The sequence below is a fragment of the Oncorhynchus keta genome, chromosome 19, assembly GCF_023373465.1.
Source record: "Oncorhynchus keta strain PuntledgeMale-10-30-2019 chromosome 19, Oket_V2, whole genome shotgun sequence".
Lineage (NCBI taxonomy): Eukaryota > Metazoa > Chordata > Actinopteri > Salmoniformes > Salmonidae > Oncorhynchus > Oncorhynchus keta.
Window position 1 is genome coordinate 32,929,904 of NC_068439.1, and position 26,831 is coordinate 32,956,734.

The following is a 26,831-nucleotide window of genomic DNA, read 5'->3' on the forward strand; positions in this document are numbered from 1 at the left end:
AAACAAATCATCTGTTGCTCAACCTGTGGGGTATACTACAAAGTAGGATCAATGAGTTAGCCAAGTAATTTGATAAACAACCAGAAACAACTATTGATTGATTTCTGAAAGCTAAACTTAGATGTGTTTTTGGTTGTTGTAGTCAATTAGACAATGTCCATTTCAAGCTTATCTTTCTAAATTGTAAAAGGTTATTTTAGAATATTAAGGCAAGTTAGCTGGCTAATTTATTCATCCTGATTTGTAGTATACCCCTCTGGTGACTTGAGGAGAAACCCCTTCCATCTATGCAGAGTTTATGGCCAAGATTTCTACACCAGAGGCTCACAACCCAGCCAAAAACACTAAATTAAGCCTAGTAAATCACTATGCTAAGACTTTCTACCAATAAAGGTCAATGCAACAACTCATAACCAGTTAATCTCCACCCCCAAGACTCACTGTCCCTGGACAGCAATATATTTAAGGACCTCAAGTTTTGCCTACGGTCTTCCTTTTGCATACCAGTTGTATCATTTTGGCAGACGAGAAAGACCCCTTGCACTTATGCAAACGAGTGCCTTTTTTAAGTTTCTTAACCATACTTCTTAATATGGTTGGTTAAATGGTTATATCAAATAAAAAAATGTTTAACGTAAACTTTAAATCCGAGTGTGTGAACCTCCACTTTGAGTACTGACAATTTATTTTATTTTTATTTATTTCACCTTTATTTAACCAGGTAGGCTAGTTGAGAACAGGTTCTCATTTGCAACTGCGACCTGGCCAAGATAAAGCATAGCAGTGTGAACAGACAACACAGAGTTACACATGGAGTAAACAATTAACAAGTCAATAACACAGAGAAAAAAGGGGAGTCTATATACAATGTGTGCAAAAGGCATGAGGAGGTAGGCGAATAATTACAATATTGCAGATTAACACTGGAGTGATAAATGATCAGATGATCATGTACAGGTAGAGATATTGGTGTGCAAAAGAGCAGAAAAGTAAATAAATAAAAACTGTGGGGATGAGGTAGGTGAAAATGGGTGTGCTATTTACCAATATATTATGTACAGCTGCAGCGATCGGTTAGCTGCTCAGCTAGCTGATGTTTGAAGTTGGTGAGGGAGATAAAAGTCTCCAACTTCAGCGATTTTTGCAATTCGTTCCAGTCACAGGCAGAAGAGTACTGGAACGAAAGGCGGCCGAATGAGGTGTTGGCTTTAGGGATGATCAATGAGATACACCTGCTGGAGCGCGTGCTACGGATGGGTGTTGCCATCGTGACCAGTGAGCTGAGATAAGGTCGTGTGGTCCTTCTGTGGCTCAGTTGGTAGAGCATGGCGCTTGTAACGCCAGGGTAGTGGGTTCGATTCCCGGGACCACCCATACGTAGAATGTATGCACACATGACTGTAAGTCGCTTTGGATAAAAGCGTCAGCTAAATGGCATATATTATTATTATTATAAGGCGGAGCTTTGCCTAGCATGGCCTTGTAGATGATCTGAAGCCAGTGGGTCTGGCGACGAATATGTAGCGAGGGCCAGCCGACTAGAGCATACAAGTCGCAGTGGTGGGTAGTATAAGGTGCTTTAGTGACAAAACGGATGGCACTGTGATAAACTGCATCCAGTTTGCTGAGTAGAGTGTTGGAAGCAATTTTGTAGATGACGTCGCCGAAGTCGAGGATCGGTAGGATAGTCAGTTTTACTAGGGTAAGCTTGGCAGCGTGAGTGAAGAAGGCTTTGTTGCGGAATAGAAAGCCGATTCTTGATTTGATTTTCGATTGGAGATGTTTGATATGGGTCTGGAAGGAGAGTTTGCAGTCTAGCCAGACACCTAGGTACTTATAGGTGTCCACATATTCAAGGTCGGAACCATCCAGTGTGGTGATGCTAGTCGGGCATGCGGGTGCAGGCAGCGATCGGTTGAAAAGCATGCATTTGGTTTTACTAGCGTTTAAGAGCAGTTGGAGGCCACGGAAGGAGTGTTGTATGGCATTGAAGCTCGATTGGAGGTTAGATAGCACAGTGTCCAATGACGGGCCGAAAGTGTATACAATGGTGTCGTCTGCGTAGAGGTGGATCAGGGAATCGCCCGCAGCAAGAGCAACATCATTGATATATACAGAGAAAAGAGTCGGCCCGAGAATTGAACCCTGTGGCACCCCCATAGAGACTGCCAGAGGACCGGACAACATGCCCTCCGATTTGACACACTGAACTCTGTCTGCAAAGTAATTGGTGAACCAGGCAAGGCAGTCATCCGAAAAACCAAGGCTGAGTCTGCCGATAAGAATATGGTGATTGACAGAGTCGAAAGCCTTGGCAAGGTCGATGAAGACGGCTGCACAGTACTGTCTTTTATCGATGGCGGTTATGATGTCGTTTAGTACCTTGAGTGTGGCTGAGGTGCACCCGTGACCGGCTCGGAAACCAGATTGCATAGCGGAGAAGGTACGGTGGGATTCGAGATGGTCAGTGACCTGTTTGTTGACTTGGCTTTCGAAGACCTTAGATAGGCAGGGCAGGATGGATATAGGTCTGTAACAGTTTGGGTCCAGGGTGTCTCCCCCTTTGAAGAGGGGGATGACTGCGGCAGCTTTCCAATCCTTGGGGATCTCAGACGATATAAAAGAGAGGTTGAACAGGCTGGTAATAGGGGTTGCGACAATGACGGCGGAATAGTTTCAGAAATAGAGGGTCCAGATTGTCAAGCCCAGCTGATTTATACGGGTCCAGGTTTTGCAGCTCTTTCAGAACATCTGCTATCTGGATTTGGGTAAAGGAGAACCTGGAGAGGCTTGGGCGAGGAGCTGCGGGGGGGCCGGAGCTGTTGGCCGAGGTAGGAGTAGCCAGGCGGAAGGCATGGCCAGCCGTTGAGAAATGCTTGTTGAAGTTTTCGATAATCATGGATTTGTCGGTGGTGACCGTGTTCCCTAGCCTCAGTGCAGTGGGCAGCTGGGAGGAGGTGCTCTTGTTCTCCATGGACTTCACAGTGTCCCAGAACTTTTTGGAGTTGGAGCTACAGGATGCAAACTTCTGCCTGAAGAAGCTGGCCTTAGCTTTCCTGACTGACTGCGTGTATTGGTTCCTGACTTCCCTGAACAGTTGCATATCGCGGGGACTGTTTAACTTGAACGCACCAACAAAATAACTAGTGCCCAACCAAACTATAGATGTGGAGGTCTTGTAGAGATTACCATGTTGTTACTGGAGCTCAAGAAAACACTCGTGAAACTAATTTGTGCCTTGAATTTATAAGCAAGGGAATATACCTTGCGGCCAAAAGCAGTACACATTGGAAATCAGTTCCTGACTATGACGATATCTACAAATGGCTCCGGATGTCACTCAACCTTTTAGTGTTACATTAACACACGTTTCCTATAGAACAGCTCATAATTTGGCAGAGCATCATTACCCACCTGTTCCCTCTCCAAAAGGATGGGGGTGGAGGGGGAGGTTGTCTTTCAACTGCTTACCATTCATCTCCCCTGTGGGAAGAAGAAGAGACATGGTAGGAATAGGACTCACCTGTTTTCTAAGGTGAATGATGATATTACTGGGTTTGGAAAGACTACGAGTACTTTCCTCCGTGGTCTTCAGTGCCGGCAAGGTACCTGAAACGAGGGACCAGAGCAGTCAGCCGAAAGGGCGCAATCAAGGTAGTCTTTATTGCAATCGCTCTGCGCAGATTATCAGACCTCACTCACAACGCGTGGAAAAGTGTTTAACATCTCAGGAAACACATTAAAATGATATAGCGATCTTCTGAAATGGATAGCGGGAATGCAAAAAACAACGATCCAGACAGTAACCACAAAGACCTCAGAGTCGTCTGAACCCCCTGCGGTGTGAGGAAGCCAGGAGGGTGCAGCAAAACTGGGCTGGCATACAAAGAAGGTGGTATTGAGAGATATGAGAACGTCAGGTGCTCGCTGACCTTTTGACTGTTACCACACGACCTGTGACCCCTGTTCTACTCCAGTGAGAAGAGGGGGAAAGTAAGAGCTTCCTGTTCTCATATATCAAACCATCGCTTTCTTCATTCCTAAGGGTGAGTGAACGCAGACGGTAAAGTAACGCTATGGGAGTTGTGTGATGTGTGAGCCTGTACTGAGTTCAGTGAGTTCATTCCAAAAAAGGCATGGTGAGTACTAGGGCTGGGAATTGCCAGGGATCTCATTACGATATCAAAATGCTTAGATGCTGATAAGATAAGAATTGCAATTCTCCCTATTCTATATGTATTGTGATTTGATTGCGATTTGATGTTCCACACATATTGCTCACTATACACTGTGTACAAAACATTAGAAACACCTTCATAATATTTAAATGCACACCCTTTTGCCCACAGTCTCAATTCTAAACGGTATCGAAAGCATTCCACAGGGATGTTGGCCCATGTTGACTCCAATGCTTCCCACAGTTGTGCCAGGTTGGCTGGATGTCCTTTGGGTGGCGGACCATTCTTGATACTCACATGATACTGTTGAGTGTGAAAAACAGCAGCATTGCAGTTATTGACACATTAAAACCAGTGTAGCTGGCACCTACTACAATACCCTGTTGAAAGACATTTCAAGCTTTGTCTTGCCCATTCACCCTCTGAATGGCACACATACACAATCCCTGACACAATTGTTTCAAGGCTTAAAAATCCTTCTTTAACCTGTCCCCTCCCCTTCATCTAGACTGATTGAAGGGGACTTAACAAGTGACATCAATAAGCTTTCACCTGGATTCATCTGGTCCAGTCTATGTCATGGAAAGAGCAGGTGTTCCTAATGTTTTGGACACTCAGTGTGTGTCTGCTGAAGAGAGACGAGACAGCATAAGAAAATGACTTTTGATCAGTCATGGAAATAAAAGTGCTGAAAACGTATTTAAAAGAAGATGAAAATACTGGAGTTTTAGCGTAGGTACTGCCGACTAGCGCTAGCCAAGCTACCTAGCAAAAAAATACAACATTTCAAATTGATACTTGAAGTCAAAATATCAATATAATATCATCCAAAATAATTTTTCAATATGTATCGATTTTTACGATAGTGAGAACAGAACATAGCAGTGCTCTGGGTTGGAATTACCTGTGGGGCTTCTCCAGGGGTTGGTGATCTTGTGGACTTTGAGTGGAGCACCAGCAAACTTGGCATAGGCCTGAGAGAAAGAAAGACAGAGAACCAGATGAGCAAACAGTTTCCAATAAAGTTTATGACTCAATATAATAAATGCCATTTAGTAGAAGCTTTTATCCAAAGCAAGTTACAGTAACGCGTGCATACATTTTACATATTGGTGGCCCCGGGAATCAAACCCAGAACCCTGGCTGTGCAAGCCCCATGCTCTACCAACTCATGCTCTACCCATGCTCTACCAACTCTCTACCATACAGGACCACAGTAATGGAGTCTTATGGATTACTTTGGTGCCTTATACTTTAGGACAGTGAGATGCCTCTTTCACCACAGAGAAACTATTCAAGCAAGAAGAACACCACTTCTTCCAGATCGCACTGAAGAAATGACATGTCTTTAGAACTGAAGAGAGGTGCATGACTCTTTTCCGGCCAAAATACCAGATTACAAAGCTCATTACCTTCTTGAAAATTCAGTGAATGTTTAAATAACACAACGACTCCTTCAAAGACCGAGAGATCTCGTTAGGAAAACTCAAAAGGCAAGAATATTCTGACATTTTCAACCTCCCCTGTCGGAGTCTGTAACACCAACATGTTTCAAGCAGACCACTATAGTCCCTGTGCCCAAGAACACTAAGGTAACCTGCCTAAATGACTACCGACCCGTAGCAATCATGTCTGTAGCCATGAAGTGCTTTGAAAGTCTGGTCATGGCTCACATCAACACCATCATCCCAGAAACACTAGACCCACTCCAATTTGCATACCTCCCTAAAAGATCCACAGATTATGAAATCTCTATTGCACACTAGAGGTCCACCGATTAATCGGAATGGCCGAATAATTAGGGCCGATTTCAAGTTTTCAAAACAATAACATTTATTTTTACACCTATATTTAACTAGGCAAGTCAGTTAAGAACACATTCTTATTTTCAATGACGGCCTAGGAACTGTGGGTTAACTGCCTTGTTCAGGGGCAGAATGACAGATTTTTACCTCGTCAGCTCAGGGATTCAATCTTGAAACCTTACGGTTAACTAGTCCAACGCTCTAACCACCTGCCTCACGGGGAGCCTGCCTGTTACGCGAATGCAGTAAGAAGCCAAGGTAAGTTGCAAGCTAGCATTAAACTTATCTTATAAAAATCAATCAATCAATCATAATCATTAGTTAACAAAACATGGTTGATGATATTACTAGTTTATCTAGCGTGTCCTGTGTTGCATATAATCAATGCGGTGCGCATTTGCAAAAAAGGCCTGTCGTTGCTCCAACGTGTACCTAACCATAAACATCAATGCCTTTCTTAAAATCAATATACAGAAGTAGATATTTTTAAACCTGCATATTTAGCTAAAAGAAAGTTTAGCAGGCAATATTAACCAGGTGAAATTGTGTCACTTCTCTTGCGTTCATTACACGCAGAGTCAGGGTATTTGCAACCGCTTGGGTCGCCTGGCTCATTGCGAACTAATTTGCCAGAATTTTACGTAATTATGACATAACATTGAAGGTTGTGCAACGTAACAGCAATATTTAGACTTAGGGATGCCACCCGTTAGATAAAATACGGAACGTTTACGTAGTTCACTGAAAGAATAAACATTGTGTTTTCTAAATGATAGGTTATTAATATGGTCGAATCCGTAAACTAAGGCTCATTTTTCTGTGTTATTATGCCTATAATTAAGTCTATGATTTGATATTTGATAGAGCAGTCTGACTGAGCTGTGGTAGGCACCAGCAGGCTCGTAAGCATTCATTCAAACAGCACCTTAGCGAATTTTGCCAGCAGCTCTTCGCAATGCTTCAAGCATTGAGCTGTTTATGACTTTAAGCCTATCAACTCCCGAGATTAGGCTGGTGTAACCGATGTGAAATGGCTAGCGAGTAAGTGGGGTGCGCGCTAATAGTGTTTCAAACGTCACTCGCTCTGAGACTTGGAGTAGTTGTTCCCCTTGCCCTTTTGTGGAGCGATGGGTAACGCTGCTTCGAGGGTGGCTGTTGTCGATGTGTTCCTGGTTCGAGCCCAGGTAGGGGCGAGGAGAGGGATGGAAGCTATACTGTTACACTGGCAATACTAAAGTGCCTATAAGAACATCCAATAGTCAAAGGTATATGAAATACAAATCGTATAGAGAGAAATAGTCCGATAATTCCTTTTATAACTACAACCTAAAACTTCTGACCTGGGAATATTGAAGACTCATGTTAAAAGGAACCACCAGCTTTCATATGTTCTCATGTTCTGCGCAAGGAACTTAAACGTTAGCTTTCTTACATAGCGCAGATTGCACTTTTACTTTCTTCTCCAACACTTTGTTTTTGCATTATTTAAACCAAATTGAACAGGTTTCATTATTTATTTGAGGCTAAATTGATTTTATTGATGTATTATATTAAGTTAAAATAAGTGTTCACTCACTATTGTTGTAATTGTCATTATTCCAAATAAAAGATAAAATAAAATAAATGTAAAACCGGCCGATTTATCGGTATCGGCTTTTTTTTGGGTCCTCCAATAATCGGTATCGCCGTTGAAAAATCATAATCGGTCGACCTCTACTCCACACTGCCCTTTCCCACCTGGACAAAAGGAACACCTATGTGAGAATGCTATTAATTGACTACAGCTCAGCTTTCAACACCATAGTGCCCTCAAAGCTCATCAATAAGCTAAGGACCCTGGGACTACACACCTCCCTCTGCGACTGGATCCTGAACTTCCTGACGGGCCGCCCCCAGGTGGTAAGTGTAGGTAACAACATATCCACCACGTTGATCCTCAACACGGGGGCCCCTCAGGGGTGTGTGCTCAGTCCCCCCCTGTACTCCATGTTCACTCATGACTGCACGGGCAGGCCCGACTCCAACACCATCATCAGGTTTGCTGATGACACAACAGTGGTAGGCCTGATCACTGACAACGACGAGACAGCATATAGGGAGGAGGTCAGAGACCTGCCCGTGTGGCACCAAGACAACCACCTTTCCCTCAACGTGATCAAGACAAAGGAGATGATTGTGGACTACAGGAAAAGGAGGCCCGAGCACGCCCCTATTTTCATCGACGGGGCTGTAGTGGAGCAGGTTGAGAGCTTTAAGTTCCTTGGCGTCCACATCACCAACAAACTAACATGGTTTGAGGGCACGACAAAACCTATTCCCCTTCAGGAGACTGAAAAGATTTGGCATGGATCCTCAAAAGGTTCTACAGCTGAACCAGAGTATCCTGACTGGTTGCATCACTGCCTGGTATGGCAACTGCTCAGCCTCCGACCGCAAGGCACTACTGCGAACGGCCCAGTACATCACTGGGGCCAAGCTTCCTGCCATCCAGGACCTCTATACCAGGCAGTGTCAGAGGAAGGCCCTAAAAATTGTCAAAGACTCCAGCCACCCTAGTTATAGACTGGCGAGCAGTACCAGAGCGCCAAGTCTAGGTCCAAGAGGCTTCTAAACAGCTTCTACCCCCAAGCCATAAGACTCCTGAACATCTAATCAAATGGCTACCCAGATTATTTGCATTGCCACCCCTATTTTACACCGCTGCTATTCTCTGTTATTATCTATGCAGTCACTTTAACTCTACCTACATGTACATATTACCTCAATTACCTCAAATAACAGGTACATTGACTCTGTACGGGTACCCCCTGTATATAGCCTCATTATTGTTATTTTACTGCTGCTCCTTCAATTATTGTTAGTTTTGTTTATTATTCTTTCTTTTTTTTAGGTACTTTAAAAATGTTAAACTGCATTGTTGGTTAGGGCTCGTAAGTAAGAATTTCACTGTAAGATCTACACCTGTTGTATTCGGCGCAATAAAATTTGATATCCAGGATTATCCTACCTTTACGAGGTAGAGTTTACAGCACTCCAAAACCCTTAAGGGCACATTACTTGCATTATGCTGACAGGGCAAGTGTCCAAATATTTCTATTTACCTCAACTTTAAGTTAAACCCTGAGGACGTCAGGCCAACAAAATGAAACAACCAACCTGCACTCCCTAAATTAGGTCTACATGTAGGCTAGGCCCCTTGAAAGTTGAGGGGGGATACATTCAATATTCATTAGACTCAAACTAGCTGGGTTTAATTGAAAATAAAGACGTCAATCATCGCTTTGGCATAAAGTAGGCTAAAAGTAGTCACCCTTACAGGAGTTAACTTAAAATCTATCTGGGTGGTGGTGGTAGGAGGGGAAAGGAAAAGAAAGGAGACGAGGGGTGACGAGCCCCTAAGTAGTCTTCCTGAGGTTCAAACCCCCCATTTTCTGAAACCCCTAGGAAACCGCAGTTAAAAAACATAACATAAAATACTCGGTGGTGTTCGGAGCGCTCTATAAATCATCTTCATTTTTGGGTGTCCATAGGGATGGAGAGGAATGCATAGCCTATTTCACATAGAGCAATAAAAACCTACAGTACCCTAAACAAACACTGACTGACATTTACAAGGATATACAAGCCAAGTATGCTACAGCCTAAACTTGGCCCAGCTATCACATTCATTTTGAAATCCATCCTGGAAATGTTTAAAACGAGGGCCTGAACTAAACTCAGCAAAAAAGAAACATACCTTTTTCAGGACCCTGTCTTTCAAAGATAATTAGTAAAAATCCAAATAACTTCACAGATCTTCATTTTAAAGGGTTTAAACACTGTTTCCCATGCTTGTTCAATGAACCATAAACAAAACTTAGGACACTAAAGAGGCCTTTCTACTGACTCTGAAAAACATCAAAAGAAAATTGCCCAGGGTCCCTGCTCATCTGCGTGAATGTGCCTTAGGCATGCTGCAAGGAGGCATGAGGACTGCATATGTGGCCAGGGCAATAAATTGCAATTTCCGTAGTGTGAGACGCCTAAGACAACGCTACAGGGAGACCGGACAGACAGCTGCTCGTCCTCGCAGTGGCAGACCATGTGTAACAACACTTGCACAGGATCGGTACATCCGAAAATCACACCTGCGGGACAGGTACAGGATGGCAACAACACCTGCCCGAGTTACACCAGGAATGCAAAATCCCTCCACCAGTGCTCAGACTGTCCACAATAGGCTGAGAGAGGCTGGACTGAGGGCTTGTAGGCCTGTTGTAAGGCAGGTCCTCACTAGACATCACCAGCAACAACGTTGTCTATGGGCACAAACCCACCGTCGCTGGACCAGACAGGACTGGCAAAAAGTGCTCTTCACTGACAAGTCACGTTTTTTTCTCACCAGGGCTGATGGTTGGATTTGCAGATATCGTCAAAGGAATGAGCGTTACACCGAGGCCTGTACTCTGGAACGGGATCGATTTGGAGGTGGAGGGTCCGTCATGGTTTGGGGCAGTGTGTCACAGCATCATCGGACTGAGCTTGTTGTCATTGCAGGCAATCTCAACGCTGTGCGTCCTACTCCCTCATGTGGTACCCTTCCTGCAGGCTCATCTTGACATGACCCTCCAGCATGATAATGCCACCAGCCATACTGCTCATTCTGTGCGTGATTTCCTGCAAGACAGGAATGTCAGTGTTCTGCCATGGCCAGCCCGGATCTCAATCCCATTGAGCACGTCTGGGACCTGTTGGATCGGAGGGGAGGGCAAGAGCCATTCCCCCCAGAAATGTCCGGGAACTTGCCTTGGTGGAAGAGTGGGGTAACATCTCACAGCAAGAACTGGCAAATCTGGTGCAGTCCATGAAGAGGAGATGCACTGCAGTACTTAATGCAGCTGTGGCCACACCAGATACTGACTGTTACTTTTGGCTTTGATCCCCCCTTTGTTCAGGGACACATTATTCCATTTATGTTAGTCATATGTCTGTGGAACTTGTTCAGTTTATGTCTCCGTTGTTGAAACTTGTGATGTTCATACAAATATTTACACATGTTAAGTTTTCTGAAAATAAAACACAGTTGACAGTGAGAGGACATTTATTTTTTTGCTGAGTTTACAAATAAGCTAGACTGCTGAAGAATTGAGTTCCTGCAAGGATCTAGCGTAGAGTAGGCTATACCACGAAAATGTGCCAACATTAGATGTTGGCTATCCCTGGATAATAATAACAAAATCAATGACTTTCCCAGAATTCCCAGTTTTTCCATAAATCCTGGAATCAGGAGGGAATAAGTGCAAAATCCAGAATCCGGGATTTCTAGAAAACCTGTGGATTGTAGGTAAGTTGCAACCCTACACCTGACCAAGACACCTTTATTGTTAAGTAAAAAAATAGGCAGCTAGAAAGTCAAATTAGGTCAACTGGCCTGGATGTTGATACTGTGAATGCATGCTGTCAAACAATGGTTCTGAATACCATGATGTGTTTTGTGCCCAGTATGCGTGGGTTCACATAGTAAGGACAACACTGACACAGCTTTAGAAAATGGCCCATGACTTAGGAAAATATCTTAAGTGAAAGAGATGAATTCTGTGGCCTGACAAAATAAAGCCCTGTCTGCCTTGTCATGGCAGATCATATAACACTGCCAAGTAGCCTCCAACACCACAGTGACTGCTGTGCAGCTTTAGAGCAGCTAAGCAGAACATTCCTCCCTCCCTCAATCTGAGTGTGATGAAGTCCAAACATCACTTTCTCAGCACAGTAACTAAACAGTAGATTCCCTTATGTCTGAATGTAGACAGTTTGGGCCTATAGAGCTCTCATCTCTCTTTGAGTAGCTCAAGTATCATAGCCTACCATTTAGGCACTATCGTGCTGACCCGAACTGTGCTGGTCTGGCTTGACCCTAGATCGTAATTTCTAGCATGGTTCAAGCAACTAATCTATGCGTAACCAGGTCAGCACAGAACAGTTCATCTCGGCTTGTGAAATGGCTATTAGACCACTTTAAGCTCTCAGAATGAAGACAACCTTAATACTCGGATTTGTATACAAGAAAAATCACCTTTACCCCTCCCATATGGTCTCTGTGTGTGACTGTAGTTATAATAAGAGAGGGTTCAGGACATTGTACCATATGTTAGAAACCATAACCCCACCCTCATCCCCCTCGGGTATGGGTTTAGTAAATGGAGACCCCACTTTGTTGCAGATGAGAATGAAAATCATTACATTTTTCCCTGCCACAGGAAAAATAGTGGGAGTGTTTCCTTCCCACTGTGGGATTTGCCAGACGCTTTTACATCCCATTTCCTTCAGGGAAAAAAAGCTATTTGGGTTTGCCAGCTGAAGTGAGTCTGGCTCGAGGGAAACGAAAGAAACACTAAGGTCTAGATCACTATCCTAGTATGCCTAAGTCATTAAACAGACGCTGTGGAATGAACATTGTTCATTAACATGGTTTTAACTACTGTCGATTATGCCAACACCTGCCTGAGATGGGGAGAGAGATGATGTAGTCTATGGTTTATGCTGTATAGGCGGCATTGGAGCTTTAAAGTAAGAGCGTGGTAGTATTGTGCAGTGCAAATCATGTAAATTGAGAAAGCTCGACAAGTATTGGGTTTCAGATCCCCTAAAAATACAGACAAAGGAGGGAGCCACAATAATTGACAGAGACCTTTGTCAGGCAGCAGGAAATGTCCTTGTGGCTCCCAATCATGTCTACACATATTTTGTTGGAACTTACACTACATGACCAAAGGTACACCTTCTCAAAAATCTTATCCCAAAACCATGGGCATTAATATGGAGTTGGTTCCCACATTTGCTACTATAACAGCCTACACACTTCTGGGAAGGCTTTCCACTAGATGGTGGAATATTGATGTGAGGACTTGCTTCCATTCAGCCACAAGAGCATTAATGAGGTCGGGCACTGATGTTGGGCGATTAGGCCTGGCTCGCAGACATTGATCCAATTCATACCAAAGGTATTTGTTGGGGTTGAGGTCAGGGTTCTATGTTAGCCAGTCAAGTTCTTCCACAGAGAGGTCAGTACAGGTCCATCAAAGCTTGGACCGAGAGCCTAAAAAACAGCTTCTATCTCAAAGCCATCAGATGGTTAAATAGCCATCACTAGCTGGCTTCCACCCGGTTACACAACCCTGCACCTTAAGAGGCTGCTGCCCTGTATACATAGACTTGGAATAACTGGCCACTAATAATGGAACACAAGTCACTTTAATAAATGTTTAAATAACGCATACATACGGCTTTACTCATCTCTTATGTATATACTGTATTATATTCTCCTGTATTTTAGTCAATGCTCGATTTTATAGACCTGTCAGCAGCGGGTGTGGGGAGGGCGTAACAGGGCATCTTTCCACAGGAAACACAATTTTTTTGTAAATTATACAAGGGGAAGAATGTGTGCTTATTTATGTTTTCTTCCCCTTTCTTGGCTTTTCTCTAGTTTCTTAGAACCCCGCTAGTTGGGTGGTGGTGGTGATGATGATGGCTACATGCTGTTTAGACAGCTGCACTGGACAGTGAGATAATCCATGCTGGGTAAATTAAAACAAATACAAGTAATAACAGGCTAGCCAGGGTTCAAAGCAAGTCCCTATAACACCAACAAAATGGGGCTAAAGTGAGAGCCGGTCCCTTTCCAGTCGCCACCATTCACAATGACATCAGCATCAATTGTGTGTTAGTTAAATGAAGTCTGCCATAGAATGAGGAATTATAATAATAGGATCTCTATGTTACCAGCCCTCCGATGTTCACTGGAGGAATGAGCCTCCATATTAATTACCCTATGCCGAATACAAAGAAAACACCAGGCTAAAAATCGGTTAAATTATTGACACTTTTTCTTACAGTCAAAGATCTCAAACACCATCTGGGAATTAAAGTCATGAAATAGCCTAGCCTAGTGTTTAATCTGTCCACAAATATTTGGGTGTATGAGAACACATTCTCATTTGCAGAAACAACCTGGGGAATAGTTACAGGGGAGAGGAGGGGGATGAATGAGCCAATTGTAAACTGGGGATTATTAGGTGGCCAAATTGGGAATTTAACACCCCTACTCCTGCGATAAGTGCCATGGGACCGCAGAGAGTCAGGACACCCGTTTAACATCCCATCCAAAAGATGGCACCGTTGATTTTTTACCTTTATTTAACTAGGCAAGTCAGTTAAGAATAAATTCTTATTTTCAATGACGGCCTAGGCACAGTGGGTTAACTGCCTGTTCAGGGGCAGAACAACAGATTTGTACTTTGTCAGCTCGAGATTTGAACTTGCAACCTTTCGGTTACTAGTCCAACGCTGCCATCCCTAATGCAGGGTGGTATGCTGCTGGCGAATTGTATGTTTAGTTAGAAGTAGTAAATTAAACTAACTCTACACTAAAAATTATTGCCATTGTAAATAATATAAATGTTTCACTTCACAAATGAATGCGTATTGTGAACTGGACATTGCAGTGGCCACTTATTAGTCACTTTAAGAAAAGAAAAAAATGACACTATAAATGACATTTATTTTAGGACTAACTATTTTTTTTCAGGGGGGAAAATTATGAAATTTGTGTCTGAACAAAAACAGTTGAGCAAAATAGAATGGAAAGCGTTTAACATTTGACCTTTGACAATTTAGGCCATTACTCGATCCTTGGCTTTAGCTAATACCAAGACATGTAGCTAGTTCAAACTGTCATCAAATTCATTACTAGAAATTCTCAACACAATATTCCAACAGAGTAGTACAGTAGGCCGTTTAAGGCATGTCACACTTGACTTGTCAAAAGCAAGCAACCAGAAACCTGAAATTGGCTGTTCCCTGACCAAGTTGCATATCCAACGAGTTAACGTTACCTGGCTAAATAATAAGAGTATGTTTTACTGGATTTGAGCTAAATGTTATAACTGAGCTAACGTAATGGGAACGTGACGATCATTGACCAGCCTAGGATTGTTGGATCAATGCATGTTATGTTGTCAATAACACATGATGTAGTTAGTTAGCTAGCTAACATGAGTGTGCATTCAAGTCATTCATCAAAGCGAAGCTAACCGTTAGCTAGCTAGCTAGGTCACCTCAGTCCTCACCCTCTGTTGCCTTGTGTTGAAGGGAAATTATTTATGCGACGACAGTAACGGTGAATAATAATTTACGTATTGTAATCACCTATTGTATTTCTTACCAAAACGGTTAGACAGTCTGTATCAACTGAGGGTAAACCCCAATCGCCTTTCCAGCAGTACAACTCCAAGGGGGCAGCCATCTTAATTTGTTAACCCTTCACTCGGAAGCTAAGCTGCGAACGCCTCGATAACATCGACAGTGTCATTGTGCAAAATCGTACGCAGCCTCATCTGGATGTGTCCAATAAAAGTTAAACATTCACATTCTACTACCATTTCGGTCAAGCCTTCTGTGCATACAATTTGATGCATACGTTCGATAAATCCACACAGAACGCACTGCTTCTGCAACGCAATGCTGCAAGGAACACGCAGCGTTCCATTGGAAATGAATGTACTTCTGGGGTACCAAAACACGAAACACTGTCGGTGTGATCAAGGCGTTCGCGCCACTGTAACCACTGACAACACTCTCAGGACTTCCCTAGCAACGTTGAATGAAGGAACAGATATAACAATGAGCTATTTGATGAAGACAGAAGACGGGAGGACAAAGATGGTGAATACATGAAGATACCGGTAATTCACTGAGGCTGTTTACCAATGAAAAAAAATATTATTCTTCGATGAGATTTAATGGCGGTTGGCATCCAATAAATGTTGTATTACCGCCACCTACTAGACTGGAGTACAACCCCGTACACTTTGCTTGAATAAATAAATAAACACATACCCTACCATCTAACACCACACCCATATTTGTATTTATTTGTATAACAAATAACACCACCCTACCCTATTTAAATCTATTTAGTCCTACCTCAGGCCAACAACCTGAAAGGCATGCGACACCACCACTTAACACACCCAATTACTTCTCTGCAGCTGCCACCACAACCTCAATTTTCTGCAACTTACGTTCCATCCCTGCTGTACAGTTGATAACCATTGCTAAAAATGCTAACAATCCAATCTCACTGAAACATATATCACTTATTTGCCAATCCATATGTACTGGTAAAGATCTACTACTCAACACCACTCCTCTGATGATCCTGCCCACTTTACCCATCTACCTCTACTTTCTTCACTGCCTCACCATATGACAACTTCTGCACTACTCTAACCCTGGAAACCTCAACCTGCCTCTCTTACACTGGACATTTCTGATCCCCAGCCCCATGGGCACCCCTACAATTAACACATACCACTACTTTCCCCTATGCTACACATTAATTTATCTCATGCCCTTCTGCACACTTCTCACACCTATGATAAAATCAAATCAAATGTATTTATATTGCTCTTCTTACATCAGCTGATATCTCAAAGTGATGTACAGAAACCCAGCCTAAAAACCCAAAGAGCAAGCAATGCAGGTGTACAAGCACAGTGGCTAGGAAAAACTCCCTAGAAAGGCCAAAACCTAGGAAGAAACCTAGAGAGGAACCAGGCTATGAGGGGTGGCCAGTCCTCTTCTGGCAAGATGTTCAAATGTTCATAAATGATCAGCATGGTCAAATAATAATAATCACAGTAGTTGTCGAGGGTGCAACAAATCAGCACCTCAGGAGAAAATGTCAGTTGGCTTTTCATAGCCGATCATTAAGAGTATCTCTCCCGCTCCTGCTGTCTCTAGAGAGTTGAAAACAGCAGGTCTGGGACAGGTAGCACGTCCGGTGAACAGCTCAGGGTTCCATAGCCGCAGGCAGAAAAGTTGAAACTGGAGCAGCAGCATGGCCAGGTGGACTGGGGACAGCAAGGAGTCATCCTGCCAGGTAGTCCTGGGGCATGGTCCTAGGAACCTCCCTCCTACACACTGCCGCCACATGCCCAGAAGCTTGACAACTGTAAAAACATCATTTATTCGGCACAAAAGCTGAATAAATTATATATCCTAGCATCACTTTGTCGGGCAAAGTCTCAACATCAAAACTCATAAGAACAGACAATGACTCTTCTGTTTCCCCACTCATGCCACCCTGTCTGTTGCACCAAATGACGAGCATCCCAAACACCGGGAATCTTCCCCTTCAGTTGGTCAACTTTTACATTTACTGTTACCCCGGTAATCACTCCTTTCAATGGCACCCTTTTCTTGAGAGCAAAACAATTCACATTTCTTGCCCCCATTCGTTTAATGTGGAACGCCTCTCCCTCTGACCAGCAGAAACACAAACAATTATCACAAGACCACTTCTGGTTACCTTCACCGATTCCACAGCACCCAACTCTGTTTTCACCCACCCCAAAACCACAAATGGATCAGCCAAAAGGCAAGGGTCCACTTTTCCAAAAACTTCACTTCTACTGTCACAGACTCATCTCTATCCTGACCCTCAGTGCAAGCAAGCCTCATGCTCTGAGAACTTCACCAAGCCTACCATCTCCAATACTTTGACCTCATTCACCTCCATTTCTCCTCCTGTCTTCAGCTCATTCTGCTTACACTTTCTACCATTCTTCTTTAACAAACTATCTACTTTTTCCCCACCATTTTTAACCGACTCATGCTCACACTCTTCCTCCCTCTCCCTCGCTCTCTTTTTCCCTCCATTCCTCCTCTGTATTCCAAGTATACGTCTCCTTATGATAATACTGCACTTCTCCTGACATACATCTTGTTCTTGTCTTCTCAAGAGATGCCATTTAACTGGCTGTCACAATCTCCGTACAATCAGCACGAACCCCTCGAGATGTAGCGCTCAACAGTGCATCCCACTAATAAAGCAGCTGCTTCGTCTTGATGTTGTTCTTTATCAAAAGCTACCGCAACGCTTTTCCATTTCAAACAAGCGCGCTCTTCCAACCACCATCTCGCTTCATGCCATTCATGGAAAAAATGATCAGTTCCTGTCTAATTAAGGTGGTGGTTCTCCCATTGACACAGATGTGACAGCAGCCTGGTCTGGTTGACTTAGTTCATTGACTTCCATTGAAACAGAAAAAATAAGAGAATGGAATGTTTCGCTTCCTCTTCCATCTCTGGAGAGGACAGGATACATGTTTCTTGAACTAAAAATATACTTAATTTATGATACTTGTAAAAATATATCCAGACTACAGAGATACAAGTGTCAATACATGTGAGAGTGTAAGAACCATAGTTTTGGTCCATGTTTCCTAGGGGACCAGATAGGGGGCAGTATTTTCACTTTGGATGAATTGCGTGCCCATAGTGAACTGCATCAAAATCTGTCCTAAATTGCTAATATATGCATATTATAATTAATATTGGATAGAAAACACTCTGAAGTTTCTAAAACTGTTTGAATTATGCTCTCTCCTCGTCCGCCCACGTGTTCTCGCACACCCCGAGAGCTTCTGGTCAGCGGGGTGGTGGCACCGGGATCCTCATCTCTCCCAAGTGGTCTTTCTCTCTTTCTCCCCTTACCCATCTGTCTATCGCCTCCTTTGAATTCCATGCTGTCACAGTTACCAGCCCTTTCAAGCTTAACATCCTTATCATTAATCGCCCTCCAGGTTCCCTTGGAGAGTTCATCAATGAGCTTGATGCCTTGATTAGCTCCTTTCCTGAGGACGGCTCACCTCTCACAGTTCTGGGCGACTTTAACCTCCCCACGTCTACCTTTGACTCATTCCTCTCTGCCTCCTTCTTTCCACTCCTCTCCTCTTTTGACCTCACCCTCTCACCTTCCCCCCCTACTCACAAGGCAGGCAATACGCTTGACCTCATCTTTACTAGATGCTGTTCTTCCACTAACCTCATTGCAACTCCCCTCCAAGTCTCCGACCACTACCTTGTATCCTTTTCCCTCTCGCTCTCATCCAACACTTCCCACACTGCCCCTACTCGGATGGTATCGCGCCGTCCCAACCTTCCCTCTCTCTCCCCCGCTACTCTCTCCTCTTCCATCCTATCATCTCTTCCCTCTGCTCAAACTTTCTCCAACAATCTCCTGATTCTGCCTCCTCAACCCTCCTCTCCTCCCTTTCTGCATCCTTTGACTCTCTATGTCCCCTATCCTCCAGGCCGGCTCGGTCCTCCCCTCCCGCTCCGTGGCTCGACGACTCATTACGAGCTCACAGAACAGGGCTCCGGGCAGCCGAGCGGAAATGGAGGAAAACTCGCCTCCCTGCGGACCTGGCATCCTTTCACTCCCTCCTCTCTACATTTTCCTCCTCTGTCTCTGCTGCTAAAGCCACTTTCTACCATTCTAAATTCTAAGCATCTGCCTCTAACCCTAGGAAGCTCTTTGCCACCTTCTCCTCCCTCCTGAATCCTCCCCCTCCTCCCTCTCTGCAGATGACTTCGTCAACCATTTTGAAAAGAAGGTCGACGACATCCGATCCTCGTTTGCTAAGTCAAACGACACCGCTGGTTCTGCTCACACTGCCCTACCCTATGCTCTGACCTCTTTCTCCCCTCTCTCTCCAGATGAAATCTCGCGTCTTGTGACGGCCGGCCGACCAACAACCTGCCCGCTTGACCCTATCCCCTCCTCTCTTCTCCAGACCATTTCCGGAGACCTTCTCCCTTACCTCACCTCGCTCATCAACTCATCCCTGACCGCTGGCTACGTCCCTTCCGTCTTCAAGAGAGCGAGAGTTGCACCCCTTCTGAAAAAACCTACACTCGATCCCTCCGATGTCAACAACTACAGACCAGTATCCATTCTTTCTTTTCTCTCCAAAACTCTTGAGCGTGCCGTCCTTGGCCAGCTCTACCGCTATCTCTCTCAGAATGACCTTCTTGATCCAAATCAGTCAGGTTTCAAGACTAGTCATTCAACTGAGACTGCTCTTCTCTGCATCACGGAGGCGCTCCGCACTGCTAAAGCTAACTCTCTCTCCTCTGCTCTCATCCTTCTAGACCTATCGGCTGCCTTCGATACTGTGAACCATCAGATCCTCCTCTCCACCCTCTCCGAGTTGGGCATCTCCGGCGCGGCCCACGCTTGGATTGCGTCCTACCTGACAGGTCGCTCCTACCAGGTGGCGTGGCGAGAATCTGTCTCCTCACCACGCTCTCTCACCACTGGTGTCCCCAGGGCTCTGTTCTAGGCCCTCTCCTATTCTCGCTATACACCAAGTCACTTGGCTCTGTCATAACCTCACATGGTCTCTCCTATCATTGCTATGCAGACGACACACAATTAATCTTCTCCTTTCCCCTTCTGATGACCAGGTGGCGAATCGCATCTCTGCATGTCTGGCAGACATATCAGTGTGGATGACGGATCACCACCTCAAGCTGAACCTCGGCAAGACGGAGCTGCTCTTCCTCCCGGGAAGGACTGCCCGTTCCATGATCTCGCCATCACGGTTGACAACTCCATTGTGTCCTCCTCCCAGAGCGCTAAGAACCTTGGCGTGATCCTGGACAACACCCTGTCGTTCTCAACTAACATCAAGGCGGTGTCCCGTTCCTGTAGGTTCATGCTCTACAACATCCGCAGAGTACGACCCTGCCTCACACAGGAAACGGCGCAGGTCCTAATCCAGGCACTTGTCATCTCCCGTCTTGATTACTGCAACTCGCTGTTGGCTGGGCTCCCTGCCTGTGCCATTAAACCCCTACAACTCATCCAGAACGCCGCAGCCCGTCTGGTCTTCAACCTTCCCAAGTTCTCTCACGTCACCCTGCTCCTCCGCTCTCTCCACTGGCTTCCAGTTGAAGCTCGCATCCGCTACAAGACCATGGTGCTTGCCTACGGAGCTGTGAGGGGAACGGCACCTCAGTACCTCCAGGCTCTGATCAGGCCCTACACCCAAACAAGGGCACTGCGTTCATCCACCTCTGGCCTGCTCGCCTCCCTACCACTGAGGAAGTACAGTTCCCGCTCAGCCCAGTCAAAACTGTTCGCTGCTCTGGCCCCCAATGGTGGAACAAACTCCTCACGACGCCAGGACAGCGGAGTCAATCACCACCTTCCGCAGACACCTGAAACCCCACCTCTTCAAGGAATACCTAGGATAGGGTAAGTAATCCTTCTCACCCCCCTAAAAGATTTAGATGCACTATTGTAAAGTGGCTGTACCACTGGATGTCATAAGGTGTATGCACCAATTTGTAAGTCGCTCTGGATAAGAGCGTCTGCTAAATGACTTAAATGTAAATGTTAATGTCTATGTGTATAACAGAACTCACAGGGCAGGCAATCTTCCAAACAAGTTTTGAAATCCTGAAAGTTGGGGCAACTTTGACGTCATCGCCCCCTCCCTTCCCAACAAGTTATGGATCTGGAAACACGTCCTACATCTTCCACTAGATGTCCTCATTCAGTAGAAAGTGTAATGGAGCATTTGCTGTGAACTTTGACCTAATGGGAGGGAAAATAGTCGGTGTCGCAAGAGAATGCCATTTTGATGGCGCATTTCTTTTTGAGTGCTACGGCTGTTCCAATCAGCCCCAGATGAAAACGAATGATCCGGTTGGAATGTTATTGGATATATATGATTATAACATCCTGAAGATTGATTCTGCACATAGTTTGACCAGGTTCTTCGACCTGTAATATGTCTTTTGGAAGTTTTGATGCAAATTGATCCTGGACTAGAAGTCATTTTTTGGGCATGTGAGCTGAAAGTGATAGCAAATGCTGTTACTTGGACACTAGTATTGAACATTATGAAACAAAACAATTTATTGTTGAACTAGGACTCCTTGCACTACATTCTGATGAAAGATCATCAAATGTAAGGCAATATTTATTTTGTAATTTTGTGTTTCTGTTGACTCCAACATTGCGGAGAAATATTGTTACGTCTGAGTGCCGTCTCAGATTATTGCAATGTTAGGCTTTTTCCGTAATGTTAAAAAAAAATGTGACACAGCGGTTGCATTAAGAACCCGTGTATCTTTAATTATATGTAGAACATGTATCTTTAGTCAAAGTTTATGATGAGTATTTCTGTTATCTGGCGTAGCTTTCTATAATTCCTCCGGATATTTTGGAGGATTTTCTGAACATGGCGTCAATGTAAACCGAGATTTATGGATATAAAATGCATATTATCGAACAAAACATAAATGTACTGTGTAACATGTCATATGACTGTCATCTGATGAAGATTTTCAAGAGGTTAGTGATTGTTTTTTTTTAAATCCTGCTTTTGTGATTTTATCTTTTGCTGGAAAAATGGCTACGTTTTTTCTTTGGTTTGGTGGTGGTCTAACATAAATATATGTTGTGTTTTCACCGTAAAACATTTTAAAAATCTGACACGCTGGGTAGATGAACAAGGTGTTTATCTTTCATTTGAGGTATTGAACTTGTTAATGTGTGGAGGTTAAATATTTCTAAAGAATATTTTTGCATTCCCTGCAACACCTTTTCAGCTGAACGGGGGGGTGGGGTTCCCTGGGTGGAACCCATCGCCTCAACAGGTTTTGGCAAACAATATGTGAGATGTAGCCTATTAAACCACCAGGGGTGTGTTCATTAGTCGGATTCTGTTGCAAAACATTTAATCTGTTGCAAAACTTTGCAAAAACTTTGCAACAGAAACTGTTTACTCTGAAGAAGTTTTGCAACGCAAACAAGAGTTTCTGTTGGATGCAGGTCGCCCGCCCAAAAAGGCGCTATTGCGCCTTCTTCACCACACTGTCTGTGTGGGTGGACCATTTCCGATTGTCAGTGATGTGTACACCAAGGAACTTGAAGCTTTTTACCTTCTCTACTGCGGTCCTGTCGATGTGGATAGGGCCGTGCTCCCTTTGCGGTTTCCTGAAGTTCATGATCAGCTCCTACGTTTTGTTGATGTTGAGGGAGAGGTTGTTTTCCTGGCACCACTCCGCCAGGGCCCTCACCTCCTCCCTGTTGGCTGTCTCGTCATTGTTGGTAATCAGGCCTACTACTTTTGTGTTGTCTGCAAACTTGATGATTGAGTCGCAGACATGCTTGGCCACATAGTCATTGGTGAACAGGGAGTACAGGAGGGGGCAGAGCACGCACCCTTGTGGGGCCCATGTGTTGAGGATCAGCGAGAGCCATAACTGGCATACATAGGCAGCGTGTGAGTTTCAAGTTTGGGGAAGATAATTTTCACCATAAAAATGCATCTTTATAATAAATCATTACATGGACAATCTCATTTACGGTCACTTTTGAGAACAGTGTTTTCAGCTAACTGATTGCATTTTGGAACATTCACGATTATAGCTTATAATGTGAGGAAATATCCTAATATTTTACCAACATTTTAAGCTAAGCATTCTGATCTGTTGCATCAGCCTCATTGCTTTTAAAATGTTTTTTGATGCCAGCGGTGTATTAATTTGGGATCTACCTCATCCTACAACTGTCCCAGAGTATGTTTGGAATATTTATTTCTCGCACAGAAGGACAAGTTGAATGAGGGGTAACCTGTTACATAAAGGACACCCCTTCCATGTGTATGATGATTACACGCCCGATGTGGCAAGCAGCGCTCCGCCTACAGTGATGTCATGACCAAACTCTACAAACTCCATCTTCGCACAGCCTTGCTTTTCCCTGCCAGACTTAGAATTACCCCTCCTTCTGGTAAGAAGATTTGTCTCTACTCTGTTTTGGACGTAGATAAGTTTAATACACACCAGTACGGGTTAGTACGGGTTAGAGGGCCTTGTCATTGCGTGTTAGGGTCTGCTCATGGACTCGACGACTGACCTGTCGTTGAATTTTAGAGCAATGCCTGTTTGATTAGCTTGCCAGGTTTGATTATTGACACTTTTGGACGAGTGTCCTTATATTCCTCAATTTTTTTGTTTTGTTTCATCATTTATTTATTTATCAATTCTTACTTATTATCATTATCATACCTTTTTGTTTTGCAGGGGGTGATGGTTGGGGTAGGGTAGATGGGGTTGCATCAGACACCTGGAAATCGTGTTGGTGTTTTGTGCCATTCCGCTGGTTACTCCGATCATTTTGCGGGCCCGTTCTCCCCAATTAGGTTCCCACCAGCCTCCTGTGGTGTTTGTGTATGTATGTATGTATGTACAGTATATATATAAATGTGTGTGTACATATAATTAGTATTTGTACTTTATTTTTTCTCATCGTTTTGTTATTATGTATGTGTATATATATTTTAATTTAGTGTAGATTTTTTTATTAGTATTTATTTTATATATATGTCATTTCTATATATACATTTTCTCTTTCTATTTTTTGGATTGAGGGGTACGTTTAATTTAGCAAGATCCTTGTTCCAATTTCCCAACCCACAATATGGAAATGTACTGCTGTCTGTATCAGTTTCTGATGGTTTATGTTTAGATCTGCATTGCTCAGCAATATAACCTTGAGCTGTTACATCTTGTTTATCTCATGGAGTCAATCCAGGATGGAGCTTAAGTGCGTAATACATTTACGTTGCAACTTTTTTTGTTTTGGTTTATTAGATGCTAAGTTAACACTTGATTTGCGGGAGCCTCCTCAGTTCATATGTTAGTAGAAGTTCTAGGATAGTGAGTGGTGAACATACTGTATATTTGGGATTTTATTTTTGTTCTCGTTTGAGGTCACGCCGTGAATTTTTGGCATCAGCCAGACAGTGTGTTCTTTATTTAAATTTGTAATAATTTGTTTCCTATTTGTATATGCTTGTTCAAGGTTGGTTGAGGGGGAGGGTAGATGTTGGGGAAGGTTGGGGGACAGGGTGGCTAGTAAGGGTGCTTGCTGGGGGGGTCAGTGTAAGTGCTACATATGCTGCTCTTGATGGTTTGGTGGGCTTTTATACCTTTTTATTGAGTTGCATGTTATGCAGGTCACCATAGGAACAATAAAGGAAAGGAGGGCGGGGCTTACATTTATTTCCTGGAATGTCAAGGGTTTAAATGAACCAGTCAAGAGAGGCAAGGTCATCGCCCACTTGAAATCACTCTCGTCTGATATTATATTTTTGCAAGAAACTCGTCTGAAAAAAAAATCTTATAGCAGACTTAAATGTTGGTGGGTGGGTCAAGTGTATCATTCTAGCTTCTCCGCCAAAACGAGAGGCAAAGCAATTCTGGTACAGAAAATAATTCCCTTTCTACTGTACATAAAACCCCTATTGCAGATAAAGAAGGTCACAATGTGATCGCAATAGGAGAGATCCATTCTACTTCTGTAACTTTATTGAATATCTATGGGCAAAAAATTGATAACCCCACCTTTTTCAAAAGAGTCCTTGTCCTAATTCCAGCTATCTCCTATACTAACCTGGTTATTGGAGGGGACCGTTAACTGTGTGCAAGACCAATATTTGGATAGATCCTCTAACGGGGCATACCCCTGCACCCTATTCAAACAATTTTTTAAATACCTACATAAAAAAAATCTAACTTATTTGATATTTGGAGGATCTCCAACCCTACGTGTAGGGAATAGTCCTTTTATTCTCATGTTCAAAATGTTTATACCCGTATTGACTACTTTTTGGTTTATGCTAAATTACTCCTGGATACCTGTAATGTGAGGTATCATGATATTATCATCTCTGACCACAGTTCACTCACCTCTTCCCTGAGATTGGGTGACATCATATCAAGCGAGAGTGTCTGGAGGTTGAAAAGTCAGCTCCTCACAGAACCGATATTCTGTGAGCATCTTAAAGACCAAATTACATTTTCCTTTGATACCAACAACAACACAGAGACTTCCCCAGCAGTATTGTGGGAGGCTGTATCATCTTCTTTAAAGCTGCCAGAAGAAGGTAAAGCAGAGAAAAATGTGTAGAATTGGAGGAACAAATTCACTTACTGGATTGGGAGAATGCTAGTCATTCATCTATGGAGAAACAAAATAAATAACCTATTTAAAATTTGAATATATTGCAAAATCTTTTCTCTATTCCAAGCAAAAATATTTTGAGTTTAGTGACAAACCGCACAAATGACTTGCCAGACATCTTTAAAAAAGTGAGTGACCAAATGATTCACAAAGTTAAATCTGAAACTGGGGAATTACTCTCTTTTCCCAAGGACATCAATGACAGATTCCATCAGTTTTACGAGACTCTATATACATCTAAAGCAGATTCTAACCCCTTAATTATGCAACCCCAAAAAATAAAGGACTGGAATCTCCTTGACTTGAACCAGGAAGATTCTAACTTCCTGAATGAGAAAATATCTCTCTGAGAAATTTGAGAAACAATTACATCTCTAAAGAGTGGCAAGAGCACGGGCCTCGCTCTACAACAAAGCTTTCTTAGTGTCCAACAAGCTTTCTCTGCCCTTAACCTTGTTCTGAACACCCACAAAACAAAGGTCATGTGGTTTGCTAAGAAGATTTCCCCACTCCCAACAAGTATGATTACTACCTCTGAGGGTTTAGAGCTTGAGGTAGTCACCTCATACAAGTACTTGGTAGTATGGCTAGATGCTACACTGTCCGTCTCACAGCACATATCAAAGCTACAGGTTAAAGTTAAATCTAGACTTGGTTTCCTCTATTGTAATCGCTCCTCTTTCCTCCCAGCTGCCAAACTAACCCTTATTCAGATGACCATCCTACCCATGATAGATTTCGGAGACGTAATTTATAGATCGGCAGGTAAGTGTGCTCTCGAAAGGCTAGATGTTCTTTACCATTCGGCCATCAGATTTGCCACCAATGCACCTTATAGGACACATCACTGCACTCTATACTCCTCTGTAAACTGGTCATCTCTGTATACCCGTTGCAAGACCCACTGGTTGTTGCTTATTTATAAAACGCTCTTAGGCCTCACTCCCCCTATCTGAGATATCTACTGCAGCCCTCATCCTC

At 43.6% G+C, this 26,831-nt stretch overlaps 1 protein-coding gene across 7 annotated transcripts in view; it reads right to left on the reverse strand.

Annotated features, from left to right (window-relative positions):
• LOC118398081 (metaxin-1-like) overlaps positions 1-15,690 on the reverse strand; it is a 33,279-nt gene extending 17,589 nt beyond the window's left edge. The window contains exons 1-4 of one of the 7 annotated variants that reach the window (XM_035793084.2): positions 15,186-15,265; positions 5,083-5,152; positions 4,731-4,806; positions 3,524-3,609 (exon numbers count right to left, since the gene is read on the reverse strand). In XM_035793084.2, coding sequence (XP_035648977.1) covers positions 3,524-3,609; positions 4,731-4,740 — 96 coding nt within the window. In that variant the 5' untranslated portion in view covers positions 4,741-4,806; positions 5,083-5,152; positions 15,186-15,265. Of the gene's footprint in view, positions 1-3,523; positions 3,610-4,730; positions 4,807-5,082; positions 5,153-15,090; positions 15,137-15,169 lie in introns of those variants that run through there. The other 6 variants (XM_052470288.1, XM_052470286.1, XM_052470285.1 and 3 more) reach the window with 6 other exon arrangements.
• Positions 15,691-26,831: the final 11,141 nt, after the last annotated feature.